This window comes from Nanorana parkeri, unplaced genomic scaffold (genome assembly GCF_000935625.1).
Source record: "Nanorana parkeri isolate BGI_ZX_2015 unplaced genomic scaffold, ASM93562v1 scaffold956, whole genome shotgun sequence".
Classification (NCBI taxonomy): Eukaryota; Metazoa; Chordata; class Amphibia; order Anura; family Dicroglossidae; genus Nanorana; species Nanorana parkeri.
This window is the reverse complement of record NW_017307224.1, coordinates 82,212-101,220: the sequence shown is the minus strand read 5'-3', so window position 1 is coordinate 101,220 and position 19,009 is coordinate 82,212. Positions and strand designations below refer to the sequence as shown.

The 19,009-nt window shown below is 40.8% G+C and overlaps 1 protein-coding gene across 1 annotated transcript in view; it reads left to right on the top strand.

Annotated features, from left to right (window-relative positions):
- Positions 1–18,808, top strand: part of FBXO8 (F-box protein 8) — a 52,028-nt gene extending 33,220 nt beyond the window's left edge. The window contains exons 4-7 of the mRNA XM_018566520.1: positions 7,131–7,257; positions 9,393–9,511; positions 11,856–12,052; positions 18,192–18,808. Coding sequence (XP_018422022.1) covers positions 7,131–7,257; positions 9,393–9,511; positions 11,856–12,052; positions 18,192–18,379 — 631 coding nt within the window. The 3' untranslated portion in view covers positions 18,380–18,808. The remainder of the gene's footprint in view (positions 1–7,130; positions 7,258–9,392; positions 9,512–11,855; positions 12,053–18,191) is intronic.
- Positions 18,809–19,009: the final 201 nt, after the last annotated feature.

The window sequence follows — 19,009 nt, the reverse complement described above, 5'->3', positions numbered from 1 at the left end:
TATCTAAATTGATGACCTGTGGGGGCTTTTAAAGCGTCTTCTATGGACTTTGTGGGGTACTGCAGTTTTTCGCCGTTTCACGGACGCACGCAATTTGTAACCTGGGCATGTTGGGTATCGTTTTACTCGTTGTAACCTCATCTTTTATAGTTCATTAAAAAAATGGGTATTTTAATGTGTTTTGGGGCATTTGATTAAATTTTTCACTAAATGTTGGGGTTTAATAAGGAGTTGCGCTAATATTGCGCAAAATAAAAATTTGCAACTACCACCATTTTATTCTATAGGGTCTTGGCATTCAGAAAATATATAATGTTTGGGGGTTTTAAGTCATTTTCAGGCCTAAAATGTGGAATGTAACATGGGTGCAAAAAATTAAAAAAAGGCCTCAGTCATGAATGGGTTAATGGTTCATTTTGTGTCTATTGTGTGGTACCACATCTAGATCATTTATAAATCTTTAAACTATTCCACAGTTGTTGTTTTTTTTTGTTTTTTATATTTAGTAGTTTTGGAATGAAGTCATTTTGACAACTGGGCGTGGGTGGCTGTTTAAAATCTGTCTACCTACAGCGATATACAATGCCCCAGAATAAATATATGTAAGCGACATACAACCCCAATGTCTTAGTTTCCACTAAATCAGTACCCAACAATTATATGAGACATTTCAAATACTAAGATGAGAAGACTCTCATGAGAGGTCTGTGGTTTGCAGCTATTCAGAATCGGAGCTATGATCATAGGTAAGAACAGTGGGAAACTGTATTCTAAAAATACACAGAAAAGCCCTACATAATATCTGAGAGGTGTACGTCAAAGGTCAATTATGTCAGGCTAGAAAGCACCAATACTGAAGTGCTCACTATGATTTTAACCCACTACTCAGATTACCAAAGTGATTGATGTGAAACATGAATGATTGGATTCAGATGTGGCTTAAATACCACAATATATGCTAGATTTATTCATAAGAGTTCAAGAAATGTCTCTGGGAAGAAGGCTACCAAATTCTAGGTAGAAGCTGGAAGCATTTATTGAAAGGGACACAATCATTGGAATGGTATCATGTTTAATCTTAGTATTAAGGAAAGAAGGTTTATTACCTCTTTGCAATTTGTATATTTACACAAATCTTTTTCTTTGAAGGTACATTAGTAATTTTCTTCAAGTGTCCATGGTTGCCATTGCTTCACTGCAAAACAAATGTCTTTAATAAGAGAAAAAAAAGAAAGAGCAGGCATCTTATTGGAGGTTATTTTATATTAGCCTGGCCACACTAAAAATGTTACATTTGACTAAATGAAATGGACTATGCTATATGCATAAGGCAGATAAAAGGTGCTTTTCGCCTCTGACCCTGCCATAAATAAATGCACACTAATGTTGTGATCACTGTTGGCGATTACTTTTCTGGGGCAAGAAGCGAAGGGAAAACTCCCCAATAGAGGCTTTGTTATTTCACTCAGACAGGTAGAAAGGGATTCCCCAAAATGGATCGCAGAAAAATCTTCAGGTTCTGATTTGTGCCCACTACTGTACTGTGTGTAGCCTTTTAGTGCATCCAGTATCTACTGTTATGTTTAGAATTTGTCACTATAAGACCACTTAAAAGAGAACTATGGGGTAAGTGTTTTTCCCCTTTAGGTTCACGGGAGAAGATATGCTAACCTCCCCCTTGTGACCCAAAGCTCAGTATATCGCGGGCTATTGCCCGCGATATACTGAGAGCGCCACAGCCGGGAGGGATCCCGACAATACTGTCTGGATCCACCCAGCTGCATGAGTGACAGCTGGCTCTGCCTATCCAGAGGCAGAGCCAGCTGTGCCCGCCCCTCCCCGTTTGTTTCTCCACCCAGCGCTGGAGGATCGGGTAGGGGGGAATCTGTTGCGGGAGCGATGACGTTTAGTCAACCCTCTCTGCAGGGAGACTATCGGGAAGTGAGCGGATCGTTGCATGTTTCTGCTCACTTCCCGATCGATAGAGTCAACCTGTCACAGCTTCCTTGTCACAGGTCGGCTCTAACTATGAGGATGAGTGGAAATCACTCGCATCATAGTTCTCCTTTAAGTGAAAACGCAGAATCTTGCGTTTTGTTTTCTATCTAGTCTGGAACTTTTGTTATTTTTAGATCTGATCATCCACTAAAATACTTATTTTCTTCTGTTTGTGTTTTTGGTGTACAGTGTGTTTTGTAGTTTGTACTCTTGTGTTTGTGTTTATATGTGTACAGCATGTTTAGTTTGTACTGTTTGTTATTGGCAGTCATATAACTTAATTTCCTCTGCAGTATCTAAGCACATTATTTAATCATCTGGTAGACTTTGATCTTTTTGAGGGTTTGGAGTAATTGCCTGCAATTCTGGGCCATTTCAACTTGTTTTGAAATTGGATTTACAAGCTTTTAGTTATTAATGTAATCTGCAAGCCTACAAGGAAGACTTTCATAAAATTATATTTGAGCACAACTGTCAGCAACTATAGAGGCGGTACAGATCACCATGTGACAGTTACGAACATTTATGTATAGTAAATCAGTATTCACAATTTAATAATCGTACAAAAAAGTTCATGCTGAGCAACTAAGGGATTATAAAACGAAACTTTGAATACTTATCAAATAAAAGCATAGCTTTTTTTTCTTTAATACAGTGAATATGAATTACATGCAGATGTGGCCAAGTTTGTTATTCTGTACTTGATATTAAACAATTGCATTTAAATGGTAGCCCTATTGGGTGATTGGGAAAGTTCTTTTTTTGTCCTTTTTTTTTCTTTTTCTTTTTGTTTGATTTGTTCATGTTTGCATTGAAGTTTATTTTCTACTTTTGAAGCCAAACTGGGATAACACCTTCCTTTTATTTGTTACATTTCTCCTTTACATAGCATAACTAAAACAAATGTAAACATTACTTTTAGTAGCCTAAAAATCTACTTGGCTTCCCCTTTATGTAATGTTAAGGAGGTGTCTGGCAGATTTAATTATTAGTTGTTAACTAGATTTGAACACTTTCTGTCCTAACAAAGAGTTAAAGCCTTAAAAGCATTTTATGTTAATGAGAAGGAACTCAGTCTGCTATCAGTTTGGCCCTCTACTTTCATGTCCAATCTGCTCAGAGTAGCCTGAAATCTGTACAAAGGCCTTCAACAAAAAAAATATCTAAAAGGTAACAAATGTATTTTTAAAGATTGCTTTTAGTTATCCTGTGTGAATGGGAACAACAAACATCATAAGGGGATTTGACTGCAAAATTGGAAACACACTTTAAAGTATGCCTAAGCCTAAACACAAATATGTCATATACAGCAGATTACCGGTCCTTAGATGAGGTAGCTACATCACTTTTCGTTTTTTCAGACTAGTACATTTTCTGCAAGTACAAAACATTACCTGATCCTGCTAGAAGTATTTGTAATTTCCAGTGGTCTGAACTCTCGTACGATCTGCCCATCTTGGACAGGCAGATGGTACTTGCGATCATCGCAAGCCCTCCGGGCTGAGGGGAGGGCTTGCGATGATTGCAGTGCTGAGTGGGCACACCGGCCCGTGCGGCATTCGTTTTACAACCACGCCATCCAACCCGCCAAAAATCGTACGATTTTCGGCAGGTTTTCCAGCGTGCTTGGAAGACAAAAGTCGTACGACCTTTACAGTAGAAGCGGTCGCACGCTGCCCATGCTATAGAGGAATACAAATCCCAGCAATACATTATAGAGCACCATGTGTGGGAAAGTGCAGGCTTACCTGAGCAGTCTTCCAGCAACTTGTTTCTGAGATCGGGCCTGTCTATCTGCAGCTGTCATCCGCCACACCTGCTCCTCCTTACTTTTTCTCCCCGCGTCCCTGTGCCGATCGTGGATTTGGGCAGGCGGTGAGCGTGAGGCGGGTAGGAAGTGTGGAGCGTGGATGCGGGCGGGTCTGGCAGCGGCGAGCGTGAGGTGGGGAGGAGGTGCGACATGTGGAGTGTGGATGCGGGCGGCTGGATCTGGCAGGGCGAGCGTGTCATGGAGGGCTTGCGATGATTGCACGTGGATGCGGGCGGCGAACAGGGCCAACCAATCGGAAGCCGATTAATCGATGATTGAAAAAGTTGACAACTTTTTCAATCATCGATTATAATCGATTATGTCGATTAGTTGTTGCAGCCCTAGTCTGAACTGAAATCTCAAACAGTGGTATCAGCTTTCTCAGCAATCGTCTCTGAACTGTAAAGTAATGTCCCTCTATGTAATAGAGATGAGGAGATGGGAGAGGTGATTGTAGTCCAAGTCTGGAGATCACCATTGGCTGACAACACTGCTCCTCCTTGGATACAGTGCAGTGAGTGAGCTTTGTGTCCCCTGGACACAAAGTGTATTAGTGTTAGGAATCCTAGTTGAAAATAAATGGGAAAAAGCCTTAAAGAGAACTATGAGGTGAGTGCTTTTCACTCGCCTCATAGTTCTAGCCGACCTGTGACAATGAGACTGTCACAGGTCGGCTCAGTAGATCGGGAGGTGAGCGAACACATACCGGGTTCGCTCACCTCTCGATCCTGTCACGGCTCTCTGCCGTGACAGGGGAAGGGGCTGGTTTCCCCTCTTCCCCGCTCCGATCTGCCAGCGCTGACTGGCGGAACGGATGGGGGAGGGGGCGGGTACAGCTGGCTCTGCCCCTAGATAGGCAGAGCCAGCTGTCACTCACGCAGCTGGGCAGATCCCGTCGTCTAAGTCGGGATCCGCTGCGGCGTCTCAGTATACCGCGAGCTGTAGCTCGCGGTATACTGAGCTTAGGCTAACGGGAGGACGCTAGTTTGTGTCCTCCCGTTACCCTAAGGAGAACTATGGGGAAAAAACACTGACCCCATAGTTCTCCTTTTTAAATAAATAAATAAATGCAGGTTTCTTTGCTGACCTCCATATCCTTACAGGATACAGTAGTGACATGGAGGCCAAAAGGTGGAGTCGGTGAACGCTGTGGGAGTTGCCAAGAGATTAACGCTGCCATGTTAGTTTCTTTGTGGACTTCAGGGGATCCTTTTTACTCAAAGGAGCAGTGTTTGGTAGTGCAAGCCACAAAAGTTAAAGCAGAACTACAACCTCATATCACTTGCAGCCAAGGAAGGTACCAACTTAGCCTCTATTTGGATTGGAGTTGCCATGGTGCTGCATTGTGATCAGCTATGACACTAGCTATTTGATGGCTTTAAAGTTCAGTTAAGAGCTGAACAAGACAAGAGGGCACATAGTTCGTGGGAACTGGTTAAATCCCCAAAATTATTGACCTTACTAACACCTGTAGCCCTCAAACCTTGAGATACCCCTGGCAAAATAGCATCAAACCAAACTATAGCTCAAAATATTTGTAATTCACCAATGCCCAAATTGTATAAATTTATATATTTGGGTATTGAATGACATTGATGAATTAAAAATATTTTGAGATATAGTTTGGTTGAATGCTTTTTTGTCAGTGGTATCTCCATTTTTGAGGGCAACAGGTGTGACTATGAGTTAAAAGTAACATTTAGGCTGGATTCACACCTAGTCAACACCTATTATTATTATTATTATTATTATTATTATTTATTATGTGCGGGTTTTTTTCCAAGCGGTTATATTAACACATATATTAAGCTGCACGTTTCTGTGAGCAGGTTCTGGCACTTTCATGTCAATGGGCAAACGCGCGCTAAATGCATGCAAAAACGTGCAAAAAATTGTTTTTCAAGTGTTTTTTTATTGAGTCTGTGGGACAAAACACGCTGAAATCTGCCCCAAAGTAGCGCATGTACTATTTAGTCAACTCGTTTCTGCTTGTGATAAAACACTGACGTGCACAGGGGCCAGAGAAATGACTGGGATTCCTGGTAGGCGTGCACCGAAATATCGACTGAAAATTGCACTTTTGGCCAAAATAGTGGTGCATCCCTGCTTTTCTCTCCTTCCTGCTGGGCGCTGCTCTGTGTCCCAGTGGAGAGGAGAGAAACTGTCAAGGAGGCCACGCTGTAAGCGGCTGGGTCTCCCCTCCTGTGACATCCTCCTGTGACAGACTAGGAGAGCGGCTGTGTCTCCACCCCCACACCGCCGTTCTCATGATCTGTCACAGGCGGCTGAGCACTCCTCCTGCACCACCCTGCTCAGCCTCCTGTGACAGATCAGGAGAGTGGTGATGTGGGGCAAAGTCTGCTGTCACAGGAGTCCGGGCCAGCGGTGCGGGGGAGGAGTTAGCTGTCAAAGGAGATTGAGCTCTCCGCACCGCTCGCTCAGCCTCCTGTGACAGCGAGTCAGGATGGAGAGCGGATACAAACATTTAGTGATCGCTGAGTGTTTGTAAATGAGGATATTGTGCTCTCCCCCAACCGGCACAGTGGGTCTACTCTGACAGATAGGAGGGAGATCAGCAAGCTTCAAAGTAATTACTCCAGACAGCAAGTGGTTAAAGAACTATCAAGGTATCAAATAGCTGGTCTAACAACCTGGGTAATGTGAACATTGGCAAAAGAAGGGATTCATTTAATTGAAAATATACCCCTTTGTTTTCATCTTAATGGCTGACACACAAAATACAGAAAACAAAGCTCCTATTGGTTTGTAGGATCAGAAATCAGAGATTTTTTTTCTCTATATTTAGATCTTGCATAGGTTTGTCAAAGCGTACTGTATGTCAAGGCAAAATAGAAAAAAACAAGTATATTTAGTGCAGCTCTGCAATACATGCACAATTCCCCCATGTTTTTCTTTTTAAACCCACTGCAAATACAGAAAACAACTGTTGATATATCAGAAATATAGCAAGTTCCTACTTTCATCTTTGACATGAGAACACTGCTCTGACTTCCTAAGAAAATTTAAAAGCAAAAAATTGTTTAAAACTATAAGTGGTAATGTGGTTAGTTGACTTAAAACAGTTTATATAAGATATCTTCTTTAATTAAGCTGAGTAATTATGTAATGGCCTATAACATGTTGTCAGCTACTCTCTGTTCTCTTTTATCAGATTGACATTAATGGCATATGTTTAGTCTGTTTTAATATTGGTAATTTTTATTATTATTTAACATCAGTCAAAAAAAAAAATTAGTTTTTTTAAGAAATAAAAGTTTTATTTAAAGAGGAATATAAATTATTTTCACTCTTTCCTTTTTAGATTATGCAAGTCCACTTGGGGACATTGTTCTATATACAATAAAAGACACCCGCCAGGATTTTCTTACCGCAATCTTTACATGCGACTGGATGAAGGAAGCCTAACCTTTAATGCTAATCCACATGAGGTGAGGATAGAAAATAGAAATATTGACATTTATAGTGAATAAATGTAGTATTTTGTACCTCTTTGGGTAACGTATTTGAACTAGCATTCCTGCTTTCCGTTGAATAGAAGACGAGTTTTTTTGATTGCTCCACATGTATATTATGCAACTCCTTTTGTTAATCTATGCCAGAGGTGCCCTTCTTAGTGAAAATGACCTGGCACTTTGATGCATCAGGACGGTTGTAAATAATGCACAGGTCAGTCTAGGGATTTTCAAACATACAAGAATTTAGAATCACCACAGAAAAAGAGAATGATCCTTTCTCTGGGCATGGGTCAAAACGTTTACTAAGCTATGAGAAAATGAAATAAGGATGGGGCTTCTTACTCGCTGTACAATGCCAAACAATCTATCTAAAAACAAAAGAAGAAAAAACTGTAGTTTTGAGGATAGAGGTGACTTTGGGCTACCTTTTGTAGTGTCCAATTTTTACAAAAGGTACAAAGTGGCCAAGATTTTATATATAAAAATGCAGATTATATTCAGTGGTCACGGAATATATACTACTTTTGACAAAACTAGAGAGAGTCAGAAAAGTTAGCCACTGGTTTTCATTGAATTAACAAATTGCATTTGTATGACTTAGCGCAACAAAAAAGCCAATGTAGGCCTACAACAACAGAGACAGCGAGGAGGGGGCACAGATCGCTGCAGCCTGTGACTGCAATGCCCCTGTGCCCCCCCCCCCTACCCCTCATGGCCAGCCACTGCCCGCCTCTCCGTGTGCCCCCTCTTCCTCTAAACTTTCTTCTTTAGGTCCGTCCTCTGCTGATTGACAACAGACAGTGGAGGGGTGCAATAGCCCACCTGCAATTGCAATTTGAAATAGGCAATAGCAGGCTGGCTATAGTTCCCAGCCATTGTCTGCTGTATTTAGATTGCCCAGCTAAAGCTATTGAAGTGGAAAGTTGACACTGGGGGTCTAATAGACTACTAATGTCACCTTAACTCTGATGATCGTGCCTTTATATTATTTTATATATAATTGTATTTTTTGTCCAATTTTGGTGTGTTATTTAAAATAAAAGTTTCGTTCTTTTATATTGGCTTGGAGCCTTTAATTCAGATTATTTTAAATCCATCAAACTTATTAAAATGTCTAACGCGCCTCCAGCCCGCAGTGCGATCGCCCACACTAGAACACGTGGTACCGCAATGACGTTCGATCCAGTGTGGTGCGATTGCAAAAAATTGTGCATGCAGTTTTATTCTTAAGTAAACTTTGTTTGTTACACTACATTTGTGTATTTTATTTTTAATAAAAGATGTTTTTGGTTTTTTTTAATCCGATTATTTGAAAAAATAATCAGCCAACTAATTTATTGTTATATCGGATTTATACAGTTTGTGCAGCGCTTTACAATATAAGGAAGACATTAAAATTACAATACAATCCAAGACAAGATGGTAAGGAGAACAATTATGAAAATAATCGTTAGTTGCAGCCTCACAGCCTTACGTTCTTCCATACACTCCTAGTGGCCTATCACCATTATGGGCTGCCTTATTAGGCAGTAGGAATGTGCAGAAGGCAGGAAAGGGCATGCAAGATTCATCACTACCAGGAAGTGCCAGAGATTGGCCTTCTAGAATGAGCTGCCATTTAACCATAATTAAAGGGCTTAGAGATTGCTGCAGGTATGTGCAGGCACCCAAGAGAGTCACACAAAAGTTCACAGCTCTCCCCTATTAAATCTCCTTTTATCCTTCATTTGGTGAACAGAAGTCCTTCCTCAAAGATAATGTTTCCACAAGGATAATGCCTTTCCAGCACTCAAAAAATGATTTTTTTATTTTGGAGGATTTTGAGTGCTGGAAATGTGTTATCAATATGCGGGCACCCATAGGTCTCTGAACTTTACACTTGACAGCATGTTTTGCCACAAATTTGCACCAGTTACCCAGAAGTCATTTTTGTTTTTGTAGAGGATCATTTGTATACAGTATAATACAAAAGGATCGACAACTTACCCAACTATTATTATAACTCTGCTTTAGCTAATTTGAATGGAAGTTTTTCATTTTATTGCTTACTCATGCATGCCTTAAGTCCTATTCTTCTCTTTTTTTGTTTCTTTTTGTTTCTCTTTTAGGGCATTGAGTATTTTTTATCTAGAGGTATCCTAGATGATTCACCAAAAGAAATAGCAAGATATATATTTTATACCAGAACACTTAACTGGAAGAAACTGAGGATATATCTTGATGAAAGGTAAAGAGAAAAATGAAATGGTAAAGCAAATATATTGGATTCAAAATGCTGCTGGATCCAGTTCAAGATTGCTCTTGGTGTATTATAGTAAATTAGATTTTTTTTTTTGTCGCTGTTTGCGGTATCTGTATGTAGTATTGAAAATATATTAGAGGCCAAGTGCACGCAAAACTGATATTTCAGTTTTGGCACATGCTAAAGAGCTGAATTACTAACCTGCTGCTTATATTTTTTAAGGGGATCTCCCCACTTTAGTTTCCTCCCTCATCTCTTACCTAGCTGCCCTGCTGCAGGGGAATCTCACTTTTTTTACACATTTTTTTTCTTCAAATCAGATCATTTTTATTAGGGGTGTACCGATACCAGTTCAGATACCAGTGCCGATACTTGGCATTTTCACGAAAACTACACGAAGGGTTACAGCTGGGGCCTGGCTCTGGCTCTTCACCACTGTCCTGAAATCATTAGTCTGTATTGTTTTAGAAAAACTGTCACATGGCAATAAAGAAAAATGTATCAGTAATTGTAAGTACCTGGCAAGTATCAATACTTGTACTTTCAAAACTGGTATCGGTGCATCCCTTTATTTATATTTATAAAAACAAAATCATACATAAAACAGAGATGTACAAATCCCAGGAGCTCCGTATGTTCCTTACAAATGACAGCTGCCTCCTAACTTTTGGATTTTTCTCTACTCTAGTCTTGGAGCTGGAAACGTACCTGTACTTGTACTGTGTACGGCACTTGGTATCGGTGCATCCCTAGTTTTTATTAAACAGTTTTGTAAACAAACCGCAACCATAAACATTTAATAACATATAAAGACCTACAGAAACCAAAACATCACCAAGTGTCGAACAAGCACGTCCCGACATGAGGACCAGAAATAGTAACTAGAATACACTAATACAGTTGTAAAATCACCACGGTAGACATATAAATGGTACTGGATACCCACATAAGCAGAGGATGCAGTGGCAATGGTAAACATATTGTAAGCACATTGAGATTACTAAAGGAACACAACCAAAAAGTAGTAGCTACTGGTATCTAAAGTTTAGCCATGAGGACCAAACCCAGGAGAATTTACTATCAAGCCTTCTCCTTTTGGTATGTTACATGTTCAAAGGCAATAATCCACTTTTGCTACATATTCCTCAAGGGTGCAGCAGGAGTGATGTTGGCCACCGTAGGAGAACAATAAGCGGAAGGGATATCCCCATTTGTAAGGGATGTGGCATTTAGTGAGTACTTCCAGGCATGGCTTTAGGGCTCTCCGCTTGGATATGGTGGAAGGGGCCAGGTCGGTGAAAAGCTGGTATTCGTTGCCCTGGAATACTAGCGGGGCCTGCGAGGCCTTGTTTCTAGCCGCAGCCAGCAGTGCTTCCTTAGTGCGGAATAAATGGAGCCTCACCAGTATGTCACGCGGCGGTCCATCTACTCTTCTTCGGGTCAGCGTGCGGTGGATACGGTCTATTTCAAGCCGATCGACGGGGATTTCCGGCGCCAACTCTTGAAAAAGAGCACGGGCCGTGGCGAACAGATCTGTGATGTGCTCCGGCAGGCCTCTAATGCGCAGGTTAGACCTGCGAGATCTATTCTCAATGTCCTCAAGCTTCGTCAGGAGAACTTTGTTATCCTCGCGAAGGGTATCCAGTTCCTTCCCCTGGTCTGCTAAGTCATGCGAGATATCGTCGCATCTGTCCTCCAGAGCTGCCGTGCGGTGCCCTATTTCCCGAGTTTCCTTCAGGAGCCGGTCCGTGATCTGCTTGGAGGTCGTTTGTAACGCCTTTTGCAGCATGGCGTCAAATTGATGAAGTAGGTTGCTGTGGGATCGCTTCTGTTGACGGGGGCTATCATGGCCCTCTTCTTCCATGTCACTACTGGAGGCAGAGACAGGCTGTGAAAGCGCTGCTCGTGAGGTAGATGGGGCCGCCATCTTGGCCGTGGCGCGAGCTAGGGCCTCGGCAATCGGTTTCCCTTTTAGAGATGGTGTTTTTGCTGTCTGCGCTGTCCGGATTGAGCCATGGTCAATGCCGTGGATAGTCCGCAGAAGTTTAGAGATGTTTTCGGCTGATGGGGAGTAGTTAGCTCCGTGCTATTGCGGTATTTGTCCGAGGGAGCCGCGGAGCTGTCTCACTCGTCAACCAACATCGACAGCCGCGCCCACTTTTGCTACATATTTAATCAATCAAAAAGTCCAGCAGAGTAATTGAGATAATGTATATTCACAGAAGACTGAAATATCTTGTGAGGGGTTGACTGACCACCTAATATGCTTTCTTGTATTTCTGACCTGTGACTTGTACATTTTTGTTTTTGTTTTTTTCCTTTTATATAGGCGGGATGTATTGGATGATTTAGTTACTCTGCACAACTTCAGCAATCAGTTTCTACCAAATGCACTGAGAGACTTTTTTCGACATATACATGCACCAGAGGAACGTGGGGAATACTTGGAAACACTCATCACTAAGTTTTCTCACCGATTTTGTGCTTGCAATTCCTCTCTAGCGCGAGACGTTGGCCTTAGCCCTGGTAAGGAGAAAAGAGCAGCAAGTATTAGTTCCAAAGTGTTTTTGGAAAAGGTTTTCAGATTACACTTGCATTACAGTCCTTTACAATACTAATATTCAAACTGCAGGTCTGTTTACCAAATGAGAATTTGAATTTTATTTGGCCCCAGATTTTCAATGCGCTAAAAAAAAACAATGTTTAAGGTCCCAAAGAAATTGCAAAGCAGACATTCATGTGTGTTCCTTCTTGGATCATGACATATTTTGTGCCTTTCTCCAAGATCTGTGCAGTAATCCAGCAAGCAAACTCTGTACTTTGCCTCTGTCTAGCAATGTTTTGTAATAGAGACCAGTCACTTCTGCTCTCTCTTCTTGTGCTGGGGGACTGGTCTTGTATCCACCCACCTATAGTTTTTTTACAGGCAGCCTGTAATAGGTAGACCTGCTGGGTTCCTGCTTTAATTAAAAACCCCAACATGCCTCTGCATCTGGGAGTCATGTCCGCAACTGTCAGTCTTGCAGTGCCTCATGGGACTTGTAGTTCCACAACAGATAGAGGGTCGGAGCTGCCCACCCCTTTCCTGGAAAGCCAATAAAAGCAGCTGTGTTCACACAGGAATACCAATGGAAACGTGCGGAAAAACGCCCCAAAGAAGCTCCTGTACTTGTTTGGGCGTTTTTGAGCGCGTTTCCACAGGCTGAAATACGCCCAGGTGGGAACCATGCCCATAGGGAAGTATGGGATTTCACTGTTTGAGCGTTTTTTCAGCGCTTCGAAAAGCGCTGAAAAACGCCCAGGTGTGAACCCAGCCTTACTGATATTGTACTTTTTCTGCAGTTTTACCTTGTTAACAAATACATGCCCAAGATCTTAGGAAAACTAAAGTAAAACTCTTAACGAAAGCATTATTTTTGGATAGGAGGGGGAACGGTCATGACCTCTGCAATGTTTTTAATGCTATCTGTGTCCCTTTTTTGCTGGCTCCTAGATTCACAGAAAACTTGTCAAGCCCTGCCTAAAAGTTTTTTTTTTTTCTTAAATACATTCATGGTACTTTTATTTTTTGGGTATTTTTTACTTTAGTTTATTTAACTTTTTTTTTTTTTTTACTTCATTGCTATCACATTGGGAGGCTCACAAGCCTCCTATGTAATAACACTTTGGTGTTGGCAGGCTCTCTTTAAGTGGACATTAGGGTCTATTAGTACCCAAGTGTCACCTTTTCACTTCACTGGGGAATGACAGCTGCCTGCTGAGGCAGCTGAGTATAAACACAAGGCAGGCAGTGGCTGGGAGATATATCCAGCCTGCTATTGGCTACTTCAAATTGCAATAGCCTACAGCAGGCTGGCTATTGCACCCACCCATTCTCTGCTGTCAATCTGCAGAGGAGGGACCTGAAGGAGATGACAGTGGGCAGGTGCAAAAGCCAGCCTGCTATTGGCTAGTGCAATTTAAAATAACCAATAGCAGGCTAGCTAATGCCCCTAGCCGCTGGATAGGACATTTACCGCTGGCTTTCTAGCGCCCGCGACAAGTGTCCCATCCAGGGTCTGGGAGCCGCTGAATGGGAAGCAGGGGAAGGGGAGCAGCTGGAAGGCAGAGGTGCAGCGGGGGTGGGGGCACAGCGGCTGAGAGCGATCTCTCCTACCCGCTATGCACCGGCTGGAGCTGTCCCATCCCCGCTGCCGACACAGGTGGGGAGAGCAGCGGTGATTGAAGGGAACAGAGAATGCTGCAGCCAGCACTCAGCAAGAAGGTCAGGAGAGCAGAGCTGATTGTGGTGGCAGAGCCAGCGGCGGGGGACCGTGAACGGGCTGACAAAAGCCCAGGCACCAGGATGCAATTTTTAGTCGCCATGGTGACCTGGTGCCTGGGATTTGTCGAGCCCTGCCTTTAGGAATACCTCCTCTCTTGGAGACAGGACAGAAAGTAAGCTGAACTTTTAATGGAACTGATTTTCCATTTAGAAGATAATACTGTTATACTGTTTAGATAAAAACCATAAAAAAGTTTGGATGCCCCTTTACTTTCTCTCCTGTTCCTGGGGATAATAGTCAACATGATATATAAAGTGGATGGATTCCCCCCAATGTAGACACATACTTAGTCTAGCCCTTCCCTACCATATACAAAAAAAATCACCAATGTTCTACCTAAATCATAATTTAATTAAATTAATCTAATCGTGTGTTCCCCCTTCCTACCCAAGTAAATCTAAATTCTTAAGCTGGCCATACATTATGAGAAATTTGCGGATCGATGGAGTCGGTCAGAAAATCAATGAGCTGCCGACTCTTTTGGGTATTCCGACAGTGGCCAGCAGCTACTGTCAGAATGCAAAGGAAACAGCAGGGATTCCTTAATCAACACTCGTAAGCATTGATAGAGGAATCTGTATTATGTTTTCGTTCAGCCGTGGGTTGAACAAAAAAAATACAGTAGTTTATGGCCAGCTTTTAGTTTTTACCCATCAGTTAAGCAGTTAAAATAAGCTTCAAATGCGGTCATGATACAGGGAACACCTAATATAGTATTCTGCTTTTAAAGGGAATGCACAGTGGGTTTGTACATATTTAATTTTGTTTACTTAATATGGTCTGGACTAAAAATATAGAATTTAAAATATTAATTTTGTTCTAGTGAGGTAAATATTTAATATAGCATATACATATTTTCAGTTCTCCGTTTTGAGCCAGCATGTAGAAGTAGAGGCTCCTTTTTATATTTTCTACTTACCTGCTGAAAAAAAAAGCCTGTTTTACAGGGCACAATTACTTCAGCTGAAATGTATAAAATAGTTTGACGCAGTGGCTCATCCCTTATCCGATGACCAGATGTCAGCAAGATCCAGCCTGCATGAAAAGTATTACTTCTGTGGTGTCTTCTTAGCTAGCCCATAGTGCTCTGGGAATATTTGGTCATATATTAAATGGTTGTTTGTAGAAAAAAAAAATCTATTCTAAATGAATAGAAAAAAAGAAGTAAAAAAAAAAAATGTAGCTTTTGAAAATAACAGTGGTATGAGATTTGGCTGATATTATGTTTCACTAAGATGAATATGTCTTTGGGTAGCATATGCACACACTTCACCTCCCTGTCTGCAGTGTAGCTAATCAGTACTGAATACATATAAGAGGCTATGGCCCCATTCACACACGAATCGGCCTGCACGTACAGCTCAGTGCTGCGTGCGGGACCGTACCAAGTAGCTGCCGGGAAGGACAGGTGCTGCGTTTGATTAGAACGCAGCCCCCGTCCTTCTCTATGGGGCTACGCGGACGCATACATGTTCCATTCCACGGCGTATGAATACAATCACCCGCACCCCTACGGACCTGCAAATGAGGTGAGCGTAGGGGGCGTACGGCCGCGTAGCCCCATAGAGAAGGACGGGGGCTGCGTTCTAATCACAGCTACTTGGTACGGCCCCGCACGCAGCACGGAGCTGTATGTGCAGGCCGATTTGTGTGTGAATGAGGCCTAAAGCTGCATTTATTATTATGTTTGTGTTGTATTTGCTTACCAAGTATGTTTTTGGGACCTTTTTAGCCTTTGTTTTAGATCAGTGATGAAGGCAGATAGCTGAGAATAAAAGTGAAAACACATGGTGTAAGCAAAAGGTCATATTTAAAAAATATTAGTTGTAAAATAGTGTAATATACAGACAAGCACATACCACAGATCATCTTCTGTCACTATGCCAGATTTGGCAACCATTTATTCATCTATTTTAAGCTTTCCTTTATCCGTTATGTGAATGTGTGAGTATCATAAGTCTAGAAATTTTGATTGTATAAGCCACAATGTTCCTGGTACTGCCAGACTGTATGTATACCACAAATTAAGGCCTTCTGTTATCCTGCAAGAGTTACAGCAGCTCTCTTCGATGTTGCTCATCGTCCGCATGTTTTTGCATTCACTTGTCTTTGTGTCCTTGTATTTCTCTTGTCGTTTGTAGAAATTTTTTGCAATCTAGGTCTATTGCTTGGGTAGCCCATACAAAGAAAAATATTTAATGATGTTACTTTTTAGTTGTGGTATCAAAGTTAGGCCTGCTGGAAGGGCAATTGGAAGGGCTTACCATTGGGTAGGGCTAATATATTTTTAAAAAGAATGTAAAATCCCTCTTAAAGACACAGAACTTTAGCCATATTAGTTAATATTTATACCACAAATGCCATTAGGGCCTGTTTTTGGCTTAGACACATGGTCTAATAGTAAAATTGTCACTTCATCAATGACTAGTTGTACATGTCTGAAACAGAGTATTCATTAGTATTCTATGCCTTAGTGCATTATAATGTTGTAAAGCAAAGCTGTAAGGTGGTCTTTGCCTTGTCTCTTATTGATTATTCCAAAGGTGATGTTTTTAAAACCCGGATCTGGGAGCTGCAAACAACTTATAGCCACAAACCTTGGCAATTCAAACTGTTCACACCTCATTTTGCCATTCTGTTAAGTATAAATCGCTATTAAAGGCATTCAAATTCATCTTAAAGTATTTTTTTAGATGACTTTCACATTTTTCACTTAATTGTCCTTTTATATTTTTATTACACATTAAATGATACCCTGCTACTATAATTGTATTATATTAAATGTGTAGATTTTTACATTAGGGAATACACAAAGTCCTTGGTCCAGTCAATCTACTCTGCCTGGCAAAAGGTCACCACCTGGATTTAGCTAAGCAAATAGATCTGAGCCTTCCAATGGATAATTAGTCTAGGTTCTGCAACGTGCCCAAATAATGAAGTCATCTGCCTACCTGAATATACGAAATGACCAGGTTTTTCCATCAAGGGATATTTTTCTACCTTGATGGCACAGGCATAGTCCAAGATGACATTGCCAGGACTCATTAGGCTCAGATTGTGAAAGAATGGTTCAGGGAGCATGAGACATCATTTTCACACATGGATTGGCCACCATAGAGTCCAGACCTTTACCTAATTGAGAATCTTTGGGATGTTCTTGAGAAGACTTTACACTGTGGTCCGACTCTCCCATCATCACTACAAGATCGTGGGGAAACTCATGTAACTCTAGATGGAAATAAATGATAAATGTTGTAACATTACATAAGCTTATCGAAAGAATACACAGTACTCAAAGCTAAAGGTGGTTCAACAAAATATTTGATTGTGTGACGTTTTGTTTTTTTTGACCAGGCAGTGTACTTTCTGCTTAAAAATTGTTCAGATAAATTATCAGTTCTTAGTCGTAGTACTAGTAGTAGTATTTATTTAGCAAATCTTGCTGCTCCCAAGTACACATGTAAAAGAAAAACATTAAACAGTATATTGATAGTTGATAGTTATTTACATCAAGGAAATATCTTTTGCATGTTTGCCTAAAAAAAAAAACCTGAAAAGACAACACATTCCCTTTAAAGTGATTCTGCCAGAAAAAACTCACCCTGTAAAGGAATACGCACTATAAGATTGTTTTTGGTAGCCCATGTCTTGAAACAGCTACTACTGTGCAGAGGAACCATTGTATGGAAGCAGGTATTCGACCCATCTGACTGGCAATGTTTTATGACCCAAGCCTTCAGAAAGGTGAATATAGTGCCACTTCTTTTACAAGGTTAGTCCTTTTTGTAAGTGACCCACTGGTAATAGGGTAACTTTAAACCTAGTTGCTCTTGAAGGATAAATTGGATAACAACTGAACCAAGACCTCATTCCAGGAAACATTGTCTGGACAAGCAGATAACCATGCAACTGTGAATCATTCACGGCTTCATTACGTGTGAGTTTGATAGCAGAGGTGGCCAACTAGTCATCCTGGGGTTTCTAATAATGTGGTTGTCCGTCTTAAAAAATATAGCAGCTATGAAGCCAATTTTTAAAAATGGTTTCAAAATCTGCAGTGGATTTTTAAATATCTCTATGTCATCCTAAATTAAACTAAAGTACAATACAATAAATTAAACTAGGTTAGGTCAATTGCTTTAGCATATACTTTTATTTAAACACAAATGTGCTATGTGAGTCCACATTTGGGGAGAATGCAGCATAACATTTCTGCATTTAAGGAAAGTATGTGTTTTTGTTAGTTAGAGATTTCCCAAGCATGACTTTGTTATATTTTCTTTTTGCCAATTTTGTATTAATGTCAGCCTGTTTATTTTTTTTCTCTGTGTTTTGTTTAGATGCAGTGTATGTCCTGTGCTATTCTTTGATTCTGCTTTCCATCGACCTCGCCAGTCCTCATGTGAAGAACAAAATGTCAAAGAGAGAATTTATCAGAAACACGCGGCGTGCTGCTCAGAATATTAGTGAAGAATTTGTAGGGCATCTCTATGACAACATTTACCTAGTTGGCCATGTTGCTGTCTAGATGCACAATCTATAGAGTCTAAAACCTAAGTATAGTCCTACTTCTGCTCCCAATGCTGCGACCCAGATGGCATATATGGGGGTTATGTTAGTGCTGGTCATTCTAACCTCTGGCTGCAATCTCATTTATATGTTCTATCCTTTCTTACCAATGAATATGATTGCAGAATTATTTTTTATTAATAGTTTTGCTTATCATGTACTGCACATACCCGTGCCATTAGACTGACTTAGCCACTTACGACTGTTAAACTGACATTACAATGTAGGCCTTCTTCAGGGTGTTGGATCTAAAAACACTAGATTTTGTTTTTGAAAGCATTTACCAATGCATTGTTTTTCTTTTTTAATATCTTGTAATTTGTACATAAACTAAAGAGATTTATAATCATAATATAAAATATTAAATATGTAAAGTATTTTAATTTAAGTTTTTGTGTTTCTTGCTTCTTGCCTTGGTTGATTAAATTATTTTTCCATCTTCTAATGTAAAATACTGTATCCAATAACAGGGTTTGACATGTGGGAGCAGAGTGTGACTCCTGACTAAAGTTGCAGTTTTTTTATGTGTATAGTGCTCCACTTTCATCAGTGCACATTTTTAAAAACAGGATTGGATGCATTCCTTGAT